At 37.9% G+C, this 17,319-nt stretch overlaps 1 protein-coding gene across 1 annotated transcript in view; it reads right to left on the bottom strand.

Moving 5' to 3' along the window:
- Positions 1 to 16,093: 16,093 nt before the first annotated feature.
- MCHR2 (melanin concentrating hormone receptor 2) overlaps positions 16,094 to 17,319 on the bottom strand; it is a 24,132-nt gene continuing 22,906 nt past the window's right edge. The window contains exon 5 of the mRNA XM_003798208.1: positions 16,094 to 16,567. Within this exon, the coding sequence (XP_003798256.1) occupies positions 16,216 to 16,567 (352 nt within the window). The 3' untranslated portion in view covers positions 16,094 to 16,215. The remainder of the gene's footprint in view (positions 16,568 to 17,319) is intronic.

Here is a 17,319-nt window from a genome sequence, read left to right as displayed (position 1 = left end):
TTCTGTTATATGATCTATCTATTTTTACCATTTAGATCTGTTAAGAGGTTCTTTCTTTTGTGCAATCAGTGGAGTTGTTGTAGCCTTGAGGGTTCATTGCAATTGAGGGAATCGTGAAAAAGAGTCAGGTATGTTTAATTCTGTTTCTAAGCCTGCTGCCATAGTCAAATGCTCATAGCAATTTTTTTGCACTAGGTCTCCTAAGAATTATCAGAGTATCTATACATTCTGAGAAAAAGTTCCAGCTGTATTTGGGCCAAGATTAAAGACAGAGTTTACTGTACTAGAATCTCATAGTCATCCCATGAAGTTTATAACTTACTGTGAAACTTCACAGTCAAATTCTTGGCAGTGATGTGCTGGAATTTATTGGTGAGACAAAGTGATATAAGCAAAGAGGATGGTAAGAGAGAGTGGGTGCAGGGTTTGGCAGAAAGCTATTTACTAAGGGTGGACAGGTACATGGTAGGGTTGGAAGAGGGCTTGGCTCGTATCAGAGGTTCAATTAGGCAAGTAAGACACAGTTGTCAAGGAGATTGGATTCCCAGCTGTAGTTTAGGCAAGCATTTAGCCTTCTATATCTGAGTCAGAGGCAAAAGTGATACAGGTATCTCCCACTCAGGGCTGGACAGGGACTTCCCTATTTTCTAGGGCTGGGTGAGCTCAGAAATCAGATTCCCATCTCTGGGCACAAACAGGCTGTCCTTTCGGGGTCACACCCTCTAGGCTCTAGCAAGGTCATGAACATACCAGCCAGTTCTGGGCATCTCTTCTTTGAGTAGAGAGCACTCACCTTTCCTTCCCTGAGGCAAAAATTGTAAGGATCCCATCCTGTGCTAATTTTAGGATTATTTTCAGCTTGCAGACCTCTGGACAATTGTGACACATTTTCCCCAAGACCCCTTGCCCACAGGATAGGAAAAGAAGCATTTAAACCCCCCTGGACTAAAGACCTGGGGGCTTCCTACTGGGATTCCCCCCCTTTGCTGCCAGAGGTTCTATTCCCCCTCTTCTGTTTGCCCTCTTTTGCTTATAATGCTTATCAATTTTTCTCCCTGTCAATAAACTTTATCCTGTCACTTCTCTGCATGGTCTGTGGTTTCATTCTTCAAACCCCTAGACCAAGGACTCGTCTTAGAAATTCCAGCCACAAAAGGACTATGGGAATGGGAAATATGTAGAGATGCCTAATTTGTGTGGGAGTTTTACACAATAATTCATAGTGCAGATAGTCTACCCACAGATAACTACGACGTGCCTCCAGAGAGAAGAAAGTTAAAAAGGCATGTTACATAGATGGTGTTTTATGTTTTCCAAGTCTGTACTTTGACCTAGGGTCTAAGATGTTTTCATCAGAAATAAATCACTACTGACATTTCATTCTTAGTCACCACTGTGAAATCTTCTATGTTCTAGAAATTCTTCTATGTTCTTGAAAAAAATCTTTGCTTTGGCAAATAAAAGCTGGCAGTTACTATCTGTACAAGTCCATTCTCTTGAGGTAAAGTTGACAGCATCATTTAATATATGCTCAGTTCTCACAGAAGAATTGTGAAGATTAGTGAAGTAATTAAAAATATTCTTTGATAGCACATTGTAGGAAAGACTTTTTAGAAAAATATTATCATGTCTGGCTTTTGGTGATAGGAACATAGAGAGAAATTAGAATCTGCCTGTCTATCTAATCTTTCTCCACATAGAAGAAAGTCTTTCAAATGTATTTGACTTTGACCTAGAGCAAGAAATATATTTTATAACACATACAAGTCTGTGTCAGTGCATGTCACACACACAAACATATACTGCATACTGGCTCAGCACCCGCAGCACAGTGGTTATGGCACTGGCCACATGCATCAAGAGTGGCTGGTTTGAATCCTACCTGGGCCAGCTAAACAACAGTGACAACTGCAAAGAAAAAAAAAGCATATATTGCATATGCAACTCTGCTATGTTCTATTAGTTAAGGAAACAAAGAAAAGAGAGCATCTAACTTAATGCCACTAAGTTCGTTTTGTGTCTTTCTGGTAGCAACCTATAGCTTGAAAAATGCTATTAGCACATTTTCTAAATAAATAGATAAACATTAAAAAACTCCATGTCCCAACTTTATGTATAACTTATTCAAAATAGGAACTCAAGGCACAAGACTTAGAAAAGTGGTTAACTAGAGCACATTTTTTCTTCTTTAGGGGCCTGGTGGTGGTAAAAGTTTATAACAAGCAACCTCTGAGTTCACCCTAATTAAGCGCTGCTTCCCCCGTGGGGTTTCTAATTGAACTTTCCTCTCTACTACTTTGAGTGGCATAAAAGTTAGTATTCTAATTCCCTTACCTGGTCCATATGCTATTTTTTACAAATAAGATTGTTCTTCAAGTGAGTGTTGAAAGTGACTGAAGTAATTTCATGTAGTTTTTGCATTCATGTGCATATCTGTGCTGGAAGATAACTGCACACTCTGTTCTAGTCTCCCTTCCATTGTTCTACAGGAAATCTAATTTACAGTCTGTTTTCTGTCACTCTCTGGTGTTGGGAAGCCCCACACTGCATTCAATATTTGCCTGTGTCGACATTGGGGTATTTAATTAAGTAAAAATAGAGAATATTTCTGCACACTTTGCTTTGTCAAAATGTCTGGCTGGTTTTGTGGAAACAGCCTGACCTTATAACTTAGTGACCTCCTATATATTAACTACTATCCCTGCTTCCCCAAGTTAGGAAGTCTAAAAATCAGTATAGCTCATACTGCACTATATGATTTTTATAACTTAAATTCTGCTTTCATATTTAAAGAGTACTCTGTATTCAAAACCTCACACTGTTTCATAAACCTTTCAGCATGAATCTGTACAGAGTGGTGACATGCTGTTTTGATTATGTCTCAGCTCATTTATTTAAAAACCCTGAAAAGTTGTTTCAGCAGATTTCCTGCAGGTGTGTGTCTGATTATCTGGGCCCTGTTGTTTTAGGAAGATAAGGGGAAAATTTAGATCTTCATGAAGTAAAGACTAGAGGGGGGAATTCTGCCATGAACTGTCTCAAGAAGGAAATAGTTCCCCATCCCTAGAAATGTTAAGTCGAGATCTTGGTAACTGCTTGTGGGAGACACTGTGGAGAGGAGAATTTCCAATTGGGAAAGTCTATGAGTCTAAATTATGTGAAAAGACTGACATATTTAGCCTTAGGATCTGTTGAATTTTCAATGGCATGTCTGGCATCCATGTAAAGTTAGCACCTAATGCTGTAATCTATCACTGGCAAAGTGCAGATTCAGTATGGAAGCAACTTCAGAAAAGCTTGTGTTGAATTTGTTCTTCAGATTAAAAACTTCAGTCACTAATCCTTAGCCTTACTTTTCTCCATTTCTAGAGGTGTGAAAATTTACCTTTGCAGAAAAATCATTAAAGTTTAAAGACTACGGAATCTGGCTCAGCGCTTGTGGCTCAAGTGGCTAAGGCGCCAGCCATGTACACCCAAGGTGGCAGGTTCGAATCCAGCCTTGGCCCGCCAAACAACAATGATGGCTGTAACCAAGAAATAGCCAGGCATTGTGGCGGGCGCCTGTGGTCCCAGCTACTTGGGAGGCGGAGGCAGGAGACTCGCTTGAGCCCAGGAGTTGGAGGTTGCTGTGAGTTGTGATGCCACAGCACTCTACCCAGGGGGACAGCTTGAGGCTCTGTCTCAAAAAAAAAAAAAAAAAAAAAAGACTGCAGAATCCAGATAGCATCATAAATGAAAATTCCTTAAATAATTTGGGTAGAAGACTATTATGGGGGAGGGAGGAGTCTTTATCTGACACAAGCAATCAATGTAATCTGGGTCTTTGTACCCTCAATGAATCCCCAACAATAAAAAAAAAAAGAGAGAATTTTTAATGATTCTTAACCATTGGGCAGCACAGGTCCTTTCAGACTCTACCAAGAAAAGTGCACATTGAATATTATAGGCTCAAAGGATTTGCCCAGATTAAGAATACTTGTAACACAGTAAAGAAATGACAAGGTACCCAAGACCTGAAACTATGAAATTATTTAGAAGAAAACACTGGGAAAATGCTTTGAGGACATTGGTTTAGGCAAAGTTTTGTTTTGTTTTGTTTTTTTTGGTAAGACCTCAAAAGCACAGGCAACCTAGGCAAAAATCAACAACTGGGATTACATCAAGCTAAAAAGCTTCAACACAGTAAAGGAAACAATCAATAAAACAGAAAAATTAAGCCCTAACCTGCAAATTAGAAGAAAATATTTGCAACCTACTCATCTAACAAAAGATGAATACCAGAATATGTAAAATGCTCAAGCAACTCAATAGCAAAATACCAAATAATCTGACTTAAACATGAGTAAAAGATCTGAATAGATATTTCTCAAGAGAAGAATATACAAATGGCCAGCAGGTATACGAAAAAATTCTCACTTTGATGATCACTAATCATCAAAGAAATCCAAATCAAAATTACAATGAGGTATTATGTCACTCCAGTTAAAATAGCTCTTTATCAAAAGACAGGCAATAATGGATGCTGGGGAGGATGTGAAGAAAGGGTAACACTTGTACATTATTAGTAGAAATGTAAATTAGTACAACCACTATTGAGAACAGTGTGGAGGTTCCTCAAAAAACTACAAATATAACTACCACACAATCCAAGAAGAGAAGAGAAGCATTGGAACGTGTCTAGCATTTTAACAAGACAAATATTTAAGGTGATAGACATCTCGAGTATACTTTTTTGCTGTCTACAAATTATACAAATGTATTAAATTATCACATGTACCCTGAGACTATATATATTTATTGTACATCAATTTAAAAAAGAGATTTCTTGTAAAGAAAAACATTTCCTCTCCAATGTTTCCCATCCTCACTTCTTGAGGACTGCCAGAACACACCAGTCAGTCCCTAAGTAATTCTCAGGAGGCAATAAATCTCTTTGTGCAAATTAAACACACCAACAGAAGTAATAAGTACCCTCTCTGCCCAAAAATAACTGTAAATTATATTTATACTTAAAATCATCTTAGAATGACTAGAAAGGAGTTCATAAAGCACAAAAACAAAATAGGAAAAGCCATAAGGAAATAAAACCAATGGATCTGACTACAGCACCTGTGGCTCAAAGGAGTAGGATGCTGGCCCCATATGCCAGAGGTGGTGGGTTCAAACCCAGCCCTGGGCAAAAACTGACAAAAAAAAAAAAAAGAAAGAAAAAAATCAATACTGTTCATCAAAGAAAACCATAAATAAGATTAGAAGGAAAATGAGAAGTCGAGGGAAAATGATTATGACAAACATGTAGTGCATGAACTTAAAATCAATGAGAAAAACATTAAAAAATGTAAAAAAGTCTGAAGTATATGGAACTACCATTTTTACCTCTAATAGTTATTGAGTGATTTATTATAGGACAGACTCAGAGGGTTTTAGGAAAAACAAAAACCCTGTCTTCCAGGAGCTTGATTCACAACAAATGAAATATAAATGGACAATTAACGTGTGAAAATGCATAATTTTACTTAGAAATCAAAGAAATGAACATCATTATTGAGAAATAATTGTGACCTGTCATATTAGGACAGAAGAAAAATAGTAATACTGAAGAGTATTGGGGGGATGGGAAATATTCTGTTATCTGTTGCAGGTAGGTGATTTCATGGTGACAAGGTGACAAATTTTCCAGAAAGTATCTTGGTAACAAGCATTAAGAAGTTTTAAAAATATGTACTCTTTGATTTAATAATTCTTCTATGAATCTATTCCCAATAAGTAGTGAAAAACTCAGACAAATAACTTACATGAAAAATATCCATTGCAGTTTTAGTTATAACCTCAAAAAAAAAGAAAAACCACCCCAGGAGTAATCTAATTCTATTTAAAAATATATACCATGGTCCAAATTGTGTTAAAATAACATATATTCTTAGAAAGAAACAATATAAAAACATTGTGATTTTCATTATTATTTTTTGCTTTTGTACATATACATTTTCTATTTTTATTATCTGTGTAATGAAATATCATTATAATAAAATGTTAGCAATGATTATCTCAGGTTGCTGAATTAGGAAAGATTATTTTTCCATTTTTTTTTTTTTTGAGTTTTGTTTTTTTTAAATGCTCATCTTTCCTAAGCAGTGGACAAATGCAAATCAAAACCACCTTGAGATGTTACCTAACAGCAGAGAATAACTCACATCACAAGGTCCCAAATCCACAGATGCTGGTGTGGGTGTGGAGAGAAGGGATCTGTGGGTGGGATTGCAAACTAATACAGCCTTTTTGGAAAAAAGTATGGAGAATTTTCAAAAAGCTAAAAGTAGACCTTCCATTTGATCCCATAATCTCATTACTAGGTATCTACCCAGAAGAAAAATCATTTTGCCATAAGGACATTTGCACTAGAATGTTTATAGCAGCTCAATTCACAATTGCATGAATGTGGAAACAACCCAAGTGCCCATCAATGCATAAATGGATCAATCAACTGTTGTATATTTATTCCATGGAATACTATTGAGAGTCTCCATAAAAGAGATGGAGACTTAATATCTTTTGTATTTACCTAGATAATGTTGAAGAACATTCTCCCTAGTGAAGTATCTCAAGAATGGGAAAGCAAACACCCTATTTTCCCATACTAATTTGAAACTAGCAGATGAACAATTACAGGCCCACATAAGAGGAAAAAGATCCATAATTTTTGTGAATATTTATGAGGTACATAGTGATATTTTGATACACATAAGGTACTGAAATCAGATTAGTGTAATAAGCATAGCCAGTACTTCAGGGATTTAGTATTTCTTTGTGTCAGGAAGATTCAATATCCTCTTTCCAGCTATTTGAAACTATGCAATATATTACTGTTAACTCTCATCACTACAGTGGTATAGAACACTAGAATTTATTTCTTCTTATCTAGCTGTAATTTTAAATCCTTTAACAAATCTTTCCCTATCCTTTTCCCTTACCTCCCCATCCTCTAGTATACTCTGTTCTACTTTTTACTTTTATGAAATCAACTTTGTTTAGCTTTCACACATGTGTGAGAACATGTGGTTTTAAATTTTCTCTTCCTGGCTTATTTCACTCAGTATCCTCCAGTTCCATCCACGTTGCTGTGAATGACCAGATTTCATTCTTTTTTTAATAGCTGAATAATATTCCATTGTGCATATAGAATATCCACCCATCTGTTGTCAAACCTTTGACAATAAGGCACGGGGTGAAAATGTCTCTTGGGTACACTGATACCCTTTCCCCTGGATAAATGCCCCGCAGGAGATTGCTGGATCGTATGGCAACTCCATTGCTGTTTTTTGAGGGACCTCCATGCTGTTCTCCATCATGGCCATATTACTTATGTGTTTTCTAAATTTTCTATACTGAACATCTTTATACCTTTTATAAACTCAGAGGCAAAAATAAATATTATTTAAAAACACATTTTGACTTCAGAAATATATTTGTTTTTCAAATGCCCATCTAATTTTAATAATTCTATGGAAGCAAGATAGAAAGTATTCATGTAGAGAAGACACCCAGTAGAAACAGCTGTCTTGAGAATCTGTAGTTATTTAGCCCGATAAGGAAGAATTATCAGAGAATTTGATAATGAGAATTTGACTCATTAAAAACAAAGAAGGCAGAAATGAGTATTTTCTGCTTGATCTCTAATCATATATTTTGGAAAGGTTGTTCTCTGAACTTTCAAATGTTCTAAAAATGCACTAGGTTTTTTTGAAGTTTAGAAACTGGTTTACATGGGCAGGCTTTAAGTTAAGCTCTTGTATTATTTATTAAATACCTTTCTCATAGATTCACAGTCAGGCATGTGAAGCCATATTAAATCTTTTTTTTTTATCTCACTAATTCATATTTTTCATATTAAATCTTAAAGAGTTGCCTTTTAGAAAACTGTAGCTAAAACCCAAATAAAGGCAATATGCCTGTGGGGATAGTAGTAGAAAAGGCGTATGTGAGTGCTGTACACCACATTTAGAATAAAGGAATGAAGAGATGAGGTTTAATGAGATTCGTACAGCATCTGAATGATAAGTTTTTTGTACAGTTTATGAGGAAAATCTATTCATTTTTCTAGGTGGATATCTTTCCATACCCATATTGAACCTTGAATTTGGATGTAAATATGAGTATAAATATATACACAACACATGGAAACCAACAGACCCAGAAATGCCAGTATCTCCTGGAGTCTTCTTTGCCTCCCTTCCTTTCTCATCAATTCTTTCACTTATGCATTCCGTCAATTGCTTTATGACCACCTATTATGTGATGGGTACTTAGGCGCCACTCCTACAAAGCAGAGCCAGGTACCTGCTGGATTTGAGGAGCTTATCATGGAGAAGGTAAACCAGGTATACATATGATATGGCTGGCTCTGCTATAAAAGAGAACCCCAAATTACTGTGTAAGTACTAATGAGAGGTGGCTAACTTGGCTTGCTTGGGGAAGGGGATGGATGGAATATTTAAATTGGATCTAATGTGCAGGAGTTTGTTTGGTGGAGGGGAAAAGGGCATTCCACGTGGTAGAAAAGACCCATAAAAAGCATGGATTTGTGAATGTTTATCCCAGGCATAGGACTGGCCAAATTGTAGGATCAGTAGAGGAACGGTCTTGGGAAATATAAATGTGTATTAATATATCTTATATGAAATAGATTTAATATATCTTAAATATATTGGGCTACATTTAAGTCTCAATTCCCATGACCTGGGACGTGACTGTCTTCAAGCCTCAAAGTATTCTTTTCCTCAAGACCCAATGCCATCTTGTTATCCCACTGCTCCAATTACCCCAGAGTGCTCCTTTCGAACGTGTAAATCAGTCCCCCTCTGTGCAGACAGCAGACGGCAGCCCTCCATTTCTGCTGAAGAAGCTCTTCGCAGGTGTACCTCTTTCAGCATCAAGTGGTAAACACCCCCAGAATGCTTTAGGGAGACCTTCTTCTTTACAAAGACCCAGGAATCCTGATTTCTGTAGAAAAGCAGCAAACACCTACTGAGGCTAGCAACTGGGTCAAAATGTTAATTACTCTCCAGTAGCCACATTTTTCCTGCTCTTCATCTGCTCTTTCACCTCTTTGGAGACTTTAATCAAGTTTGAATTTTTCTTACTGCTGAGACTACTGTGGTGTTAAAAATAAGTTAGCCCTTTGCCTGCCTCCCGGCCCCTACGATGTCAGACATCATTGGTTTCTCTCCTTTTCCAAGTTAATTACATTCAGTGTGAGCTTGAATTTTCAAATCCATCTGTTTTCCCCATCTCTGTAGACAGTTTATTTATATATACCCTTTTAAATAGAAAAGAGATAGAACAACAGTTTCTACATACTTCAAACATTTTGAATTTGATGCGGTAGCTAACTCTTCTAGAATAAAATTGCTGGAAGTGAATTTATTACACAGCTGCTCTTAGCACTGATGAAAAACTGCCCAATGTAGCCAAGATTTGCCTCTGTTATCCTCTCCTAGGGGCACCTTTTACAACTTACAATCATAGACTTATCCGTGTGTTAGTGTTTTTAATACCAACCAGACTATTAACTCCATAAGGGCAGGAAAATGTTTTTTCACCAAGTAGATCTGAAACTTATATTTTATATTCATTCAATAAATATTCTATAAGTATTTGCTGAGCATCTAGCATATTCTCATGGAATATGATAGAACACAGGAATGAATGAATGAGTCGAGATGCATTACAACTGCCTTGGAGACTGACGACTTTTCCTTTTCTTGATCACAAAGACCATTTTGGTTATCTATTGCTTCAGTACAAATCACCCTAAAGCTTGTGATTTAAAACAACAATTTATTATTCCTTACAATTCTGGATTGGTTGGATGGTTCCTTTGCTGGTTATACGTGGGTCACTCACTCAGGTCCAGATGGTCTCACTCATGTGTATGGCAGTGGTGTTGGACTATCTCAGGGGCCTCAGTTCTCCCCCATGTGGCCTCTCAACCTCCAGCAGGCTAGATGGGGTTGCCTACATGGTGCATCCTACAGTGGTTAGACAAAGGTCAAAGCTGCAAGACATCTTGATGATAATGAAGATGATGGTGCTACTAAGTGAACTGGGTATTTACACTACCGAGGCAGTGTTCAAAGTGTTTCAAGAATTTATGTCTTAAAGAAACAGTTTGAAATAGGTGATATTATCGTCCTTACTTTATAGATGGGGAACAGAGGTCAGAGCAGTTACAGAAGCTGCCCAACATCTTTTGGGTAGTAGGCAGCAGTGGAGGATGCAAACCCAGGTTGCTGTGGTTTTCTCCTCTCTTCCACTTCTCTGTTCTCTCCATGCAGTAATTAGTCCCTGATGTCTGTATTGTACTTTTTCATCTCAACATCGATCTTAAGTAATGGTACAAAACTAGAGAGAGTTGATAATGATTTTATGAAACTAGAGAAATTATCATGTGGGTGAGTTGCTAATAAACAATAGAGATGAATAAACAAGTAGCTGTGTACGCACTGTTAACTTCTACTAGTAGCCTAATGTTGATAATCACTAAAAGTCGTGGGTTCAGTTCCTTTTCTTTTAATTATTGATTTCGGAACAAAGGGACAGAAACTCCTTTTAATGAATATAGATGGTAGCTGGTTCTCCTTGTGGGGTCTTATGTCAATCAGTACCTTTTCCATTGGCTAGAAACCTCAAAATCACTTCCTCTCTTTCTGTCCTCCTCACTCCATATAAGCAACTTTATTTGGGAAGGTTTCTGCAATTTCTTTCCTTCCTTCTATTTCCCTGGGCACTCCTTGTAGCTTAAAATGTAGTTCATGGACCAGCAGCAGCAGCACCACCTGAGAGCTGGTGAAATGCAGAATCTCAGACTGTACCCCAGACCTACTAATTCAGAATCTGTATTTTAACCATATCCCCAGGTGACATGCATCCACTGAATTTTGAGAAGCATTGGCATAGGGGATAAAAGTATCAGAGGGACACTTGAATCCTGAGTCTGTCCCTTACTATCTGAGTAACTGTAAACAGGTTACTTAACCTTTCCGAGCCCTGGATTACTCATGTATAAAATGGGAAACACACTCTCTCCCCATTTTCCCCCTCTCTCTTCTCTGCTCTCCCCTCTCTCTTCTCTTCTCCCCTTTCTCCTCTTTTGTCTTCTCTTTTCTCTCCTCCTTGGTGCTGCTCTGCAGCCTCCCTCCCCCACCAATAAAAATCTTTCTTCTAAAAAAAAATAATGGGAAAAACAATAGTGTGTAACTCTGAAGGTTGGTGTGAGGATTATATGAGATTATGCACAATGCCTGCTACACTGTATGCACTCAACAAATGGGAGCTAAATGTATGCAACTTTATCGTCATTGTGCTGGTGGAAATCATCGTTTCCTCTTACCTGGACCATTGTGATACCCTACCGCTTTTTAAGCCTCAGACGCCTCCCATTTTTTCATCAACACTCTAATATCAGCTACTTCCAAGAACACAAATCTGATTATGATACTGCTGTCCTCAGAGAGTTTCTCATTGCATCCGTAAACCAAACCTCTTGGCATGGAACCCACAGTGCCCTACTTTCTGAGAACAGCCTGGGGGAGAGAAGGATATGGGGGGAAGTGGGGAAGGGGGGAAGGCCTAAGAGTCAGGAGCTCTAAAATTGTGCTGTTGTTTTGACAGTAAAAAACTATGTGATTTGGGGTTGCCCATTTACCCTCGTTGGGCTCATAGTCTAAAAAGTTAAATAGTTTGGTTAATGGTTTCTACCCAGCTCTCCCATCTAGTAACTGACCAGGCTGGAGCTTAAACCACGGCCACTGACACCAGGAATTTCTCCGTTTTCTAAGCAGTATTGAAAGCTGAGAAGAACCCTGGGCCTTATTTCCTCTTCCTGGAAAGAATGTAGTCAGTTAAACAAACCTACTTAAGACATTTTAGATAGCCATTATTAAATAGCAGTCAGTATTAATTATATCTATTAGTGATGTCTATCTATTAGACATTTGCCTTGAATGTTTTTCAGAGAAATAGCAAATATATTCAGTTGTGTACATTAAGAAGAACACATTTTATTTAATGTACTGCAAGAACCAACTGCATTCTCTGAACAACCATGTTGAGTATGTTTTTTTATACTTTTGATTAGGGTGCTACTTTATACTTTCAAATAGGTTTCTGATAGAAGGCAATACCTTTGAAGTAATGTCCCAGAGTTACATTCCCAGTAATGGTGGAATAAAGCTTTTTTTCTTTCTTTCTTTTTTTTTGAGACAGAGTCTCACTTTGTTACCCTCAGTAGACTGCTATGGCATCCTAGCTCACAGCAACCTCAAACTCTTGGGCTCAAGTGATTCTCTTGCCTCAGCTCCTGAGTAGCTGGGACTATAGGTGCCCGCCACAATGCCTGGCTATGTTTTAGAGATGGGGGTCTTGCTCTGGCTCAGATTGGTCTTGAACTCATGAGCTCAGGCAATCCACCCACCTTGGCCTCCCAAGTGCTAGGATTATAGGCATGAGCCACCTCGCTGGGCCCCTGGAATAACGCTTTTCACCCCTAAAAAGCTCAAGGCTTTATTTTCAGGATACAAGGTTTTTCAAACATTTTAAAAATACAAGTTTTTCAGTTGTTAAGGTAGCAAGTTTTTGTGGTTTTGCCTGCAATTGTGATATAGTTATTTCAAAATTATTCACATTTTTAATCAATCCTGTACCTGAAAAAAAGTAAAACATTTTGTGAGATGTTTAATCAGTTTTAACCCTTTGGTATGATTCATTTTTTGTTTGAATTTAACAATTCAATTCGATTCAATTCAATTCAATTCAATTCAATTTATTGGTAGCAATGGAATCATTCAATGAAGAATCCTTTCATGGGGTGACAGAGATGAGTACATTTAATCTTAGAAGGAAATGCAGTCATGAGCTGTCTATACTATTTTTCCCCCTTCAATTCTGTGATAAGCATTTTTCCATATGTGCTTCTGAAATTAGGGTATATCACACTGTTAACATGAATGGTGAATATTGTGTTTTTGTTTCCTCAAAGCAGTTATTAAATTAAATCAGTTATTAAGTTATTTTAGAATGGAAAAAGCACTGTAGATGGTTCTCTGGTACATTGAAGTAGGTACAGCTGATCTATTGGAAGCAGAGGAGACCCTGGATTTTCAGTTCTTGAAATGGGACCATGTCTTAGGCATTAAAAAAAAAATTCTTAGATTGAGCACGCTACATTGGACATAGAATGTTCTCTTAATATATGATAAATGGTATACCTACAAATGCCAGAGATCAAGAGACCACTTAAACATGGTCTTTGAGTGGACTGCAGCTACATTTGGGCTAACTGCTAAAAAAGCAAAGGAAGAAATTTTATGCTATCCCAGCGAGATTGGGATCATACAGGAGTTGTAACTGTAAAACTGTTGCTGGCTTTAGGTGAGAGGAGACTGTCTATGTAATGAGCTAAATTTTTGCAAAGAGGTGTCAACAAAATACTGGGGACAGAAAAATAAATTGTAAATTTTTCCATTTTGCTTTAGGCTGATTTCATGGAACTCTTTGATGTGAATGGAAAATTAATCTCTGCCATCTTAATAAGAAATCCAAGCAAATTATAAGAGTCAGCTATTCTTTTTTAAATTTGGCAACCTATAAAGTATGATCAGACAATATTACTTTACTCACTAAACACTTTCAAGTTACAGGCTTTAAGTTTCACCTGTAATTTTCTCACTAGTTTTTTCTCCTGTCTCACAAGGCAGGGACTATGGTTCAGTAGAAAACTCAGGGCTGGTTTCTAGCTGCTCATTAGATGTGGGACTCCGGACACACACTGGACTGTGTTAAAAATTTGATCTACTTGTTGTTCATTTTTTTCATTTTTAACACTTATATTCTTAAAATATCTTTAAGATCCAAGGTTTCATGACCTTATGGCATTATAACCCACGATAAGCACCAATTCCTGGAACTTCAAATACAAGAGCCTCAATTTCTGAGCATCCGGTATGATAATCAGCACCTTCAAACTATTGGCCACATTTAGGACACATTTGACTAATTCCAAAAATCTTTGGTCTTTTTTCAGGAGAAACTATTAGTATACAGAAAATATGAAATCCACTATACAAGAAAACCATCAATGTAGAAGTTACAGGCCAGAAGTCAATTAATATGCAAGCAGTTTTACTCATTCATATATGTTAATTGGTGATCAGAGTTTAAATCAGGCGTCTAAAATTGAATAAGCATAAAGGAGGGATACAATTGTGATTTCACATGATGACAAATACCCAAGTATCCATTAGATATGTGGAAATGATCATTAACTTCACTCGAAGGTAAACGTTCATGCCTATCATTGCCAAATGCAGAAAGCACAGAGTGAATTTCTGTCAAACCACCTCTGTAAATACGCTTCTGCATAGAAAAGCTATATAAAGGCACAAAAATAAATCCAATAGTCACCTTTTTTATTTTCTACTTTGCCTAAATGCTAAAGCTTTTATATAGCTCTTAATAAATATAAATTAAAATAGTTCACTGACCAATTATTTGAGAACTATTAGAAAAATGTCTGTTGGTTTAAAAACAATTACATTTTCAAAATCACAATATTTTCTGTATTTAAAAAGACAATGGATGCAAACAATTTTTTTTTTTTCAATTTTTAAGCAGTAACATGTTTCTGACCCACTGTGCTGGGTGTTTAGAAGTCACTGCTACTCACTGAGTTTTGACTGATGCACCTTAGAAGAGGGAGAAGGAAGGCCTCAAACTGCGGCTGTGAAGTGACACAGGTTTTGATTGTGACATTAAAGGAGCATCCAGCCTGTGTGTAGGTTTGCAGACCTCAGCTCTGGAAAGGATACGTCCCATTTAGTTTGTCGTTCTCCTCTCATTCTCCTGACCATTCATCCAGATGTGCATTTAGATACTACCTGGTTCCAAAATAGTGCCTACAACATCTCAGGTGAAGTGCATGGGGTCACAAGTCGTGTGTTTTGGTTGATTCAAATACAATTGAAATACTATATGAAAATGGAGATTAAGTCATGGAAAAAGCTGGTCTTGGTGACTCTTTTTCTACAAACAGCTGATTGAAAATCGGTTTCAGTTGTTCATTAAGCAAGCAATCTTATGTATTTAGATGAAGGAGAGAGGTTTACAGATTCCATCCACAGACAAAATAGTGACAGTTGTTTTTCTTGAGAAAACAGGCTTTAAAAGCATTTTTTCCCCTGACTATATCAAAGAGCATGTTTTATACAATCCAAAAGAGGAAAAGATAGATGCAATGACTACTTATGAATGTGAGGGCTCATTACTTTTTCTACCCTTGAACAAACAGCTATGGTAACCGAAAGGGACTGCTTGTTAACAATGTTTAAATTCCTGAAGTGAGGTACTATTATCAAAATGCTGACACTGGTTTCTTCAGTTAGCAGGTAGGAGAACAAGCTAAGTCCCAAAGAATATGCTGAAATCATCACCTCATTTCTTTCAGGCTTCAGTTCTTTTCTTGCTGGGCTGTAGGAGAGAAAGCAAAGGAAAGTCCACGCTGCTGGCTCCCTGCAGCAGCATAAGAACTTGTCAAAGGGGCACAGTAGAAAAGACAAAAAAGGAGACCCAGATTTCAGTGCCGCTGGCAGGGGGAAACGGAGCATTCGGCCTCTCACTTATCTTTCCTGAGCCTTAGGAAACAGAGATTTCCCCACGGCTTTGTTACATGCAATCTCATGCTCATTGCACGTGTGCAATTGATGGTAACTGTCACTCTAAAGGTGGGGCCTAGTTATATAAGTATTAGATTGGAACATATAAAATTGCCATTTTTGTGGATTAAAAAAGGCCAAATTTCAAACCTCTCTGTGATATGGTCCCCTCCTAGGAACCTGTAGGCCACTGTTACTGGGAGGCCATGGTGTGGCGGGCAAGGTCAGGTTCCTGGGTGAGTTTTGAGTCAAGGGTCATGGACGGCCACTTTCACTAGGGACTTGTTTATAACATGCTGAAATAACATGTACAACCACGAAGTTTGGGCATCTCAGACGATCCCACTCCCTATCCACAACACAAATCAACATTTTACATTTGCTAAAGTTAGCACATTAAATTCATTGCATTCGAACGGTTAAACTTCTGTTCCATGCGGCTAAGAATCACACATACATAAGAAGAATTGGCGCAAGCAGACTGGTCCGTCTGCCCTTTCTAATGATATCAGCGACATACACAGTCCTGGTGATTTGTGGATTTTCCTAACAGCCCGATTTCAGGTGTTTTCCATATGTCGGTTTCCTTTTCAGTCACCCTCCTTTGAACTTGAGGCAGACGTTTCCGAAAGTTGCCACTCAGCAGGATGTAGAGGAAAGGGTTGATGCTGCTGCTGGCGTAGCTGAGACAGATGGAGAGATAGTAGCCCACGTAGAAGGCCAGCGTGGGCTGCTCCATCTGTAAGTTCACCAGTTGCAGCAGGTGATAGGGGGCAGCGCTCAGGACAAAGACAGCCACCAGCACCAGCACCATCTTTGTCAGCCTCAGCACCCTCTGCTTGGGTACACTGGGATTGTAACTGCAAAGGCAACAGTCAGAAAAGCAGAACGTAACCACTCCAAGAAATCATGGCTCCTCGCCTTTCTAGAGCTTTCTGGACAGTTCATAATGGCTTTGCAGTGAAATACAAAGCTAAATATTATAGTGCTACTTAAATATTGCCAAAAAATTCTTTTTAATTCTTGTTAAAAAACTTCTCTCAGTTCTCAAAGATGGGGTATTCTGAGAAACAAAATAAATAACCAAGTATTGAATATGACTCAAAGTATGAAATAAATATCCATGAGTCTATACTGACATAAATTATATTGAATAAAGTGGGGGAAGAGATGAATCTTTATAGAATTCCAAACAACACACATACTCCTCTTTCAGGAGCTGGAGCTTAATTCCCACCTTTCCTCTTCTCCCTTGGGGGCAGGCTAGACTTAGTGACTCAATTCCATAAAATAGAGAAAGGGGTTAAAAATAGTTTCACAGTGGAAAAATCTGGCAAATGCTACCTTAACCAAGTGATCAAGGGTAGCATGGACAGTGATGCCAGGTAGCTGTCATTTGATCCCTGACATGCTAAGATGAGGAGTTGATTTTTTTCCCAAAACCCATAACTATAGCCTAATCATGATACAATATCAGGCAAAGCCAGATTGGGAACATTCTATAGGATACCTGGCCAGTAGTCCTTAAGACTATGAAGGTCATTGAAAAACAAGGGCAGAGGGAGAGACTAGCACACCTGGGGAGACCGGGAAGACACAGCAACTAAATGCA

The sequence above is a fragment of the Otolemur garnettii genome, unplaced genomic scaffold, assembly GCF_000181295.1.
Source record: "Otolemur garnettii isolate 467f Iridium unplaced genomic scaffold, OtoGar3 scaffold00132, whole genome shotgun sequence".
Taxonomy (NCBI): Eukaryota; Metazoa; Chordata; class Mammalia; order Primates; family Galagidae; genus Otolemur; species Otolemur garnettii.
Note: the sequence above shows the minus strand (reverse complement) of the source record. Positions and strands in the feature narration are given on the sequence as shown.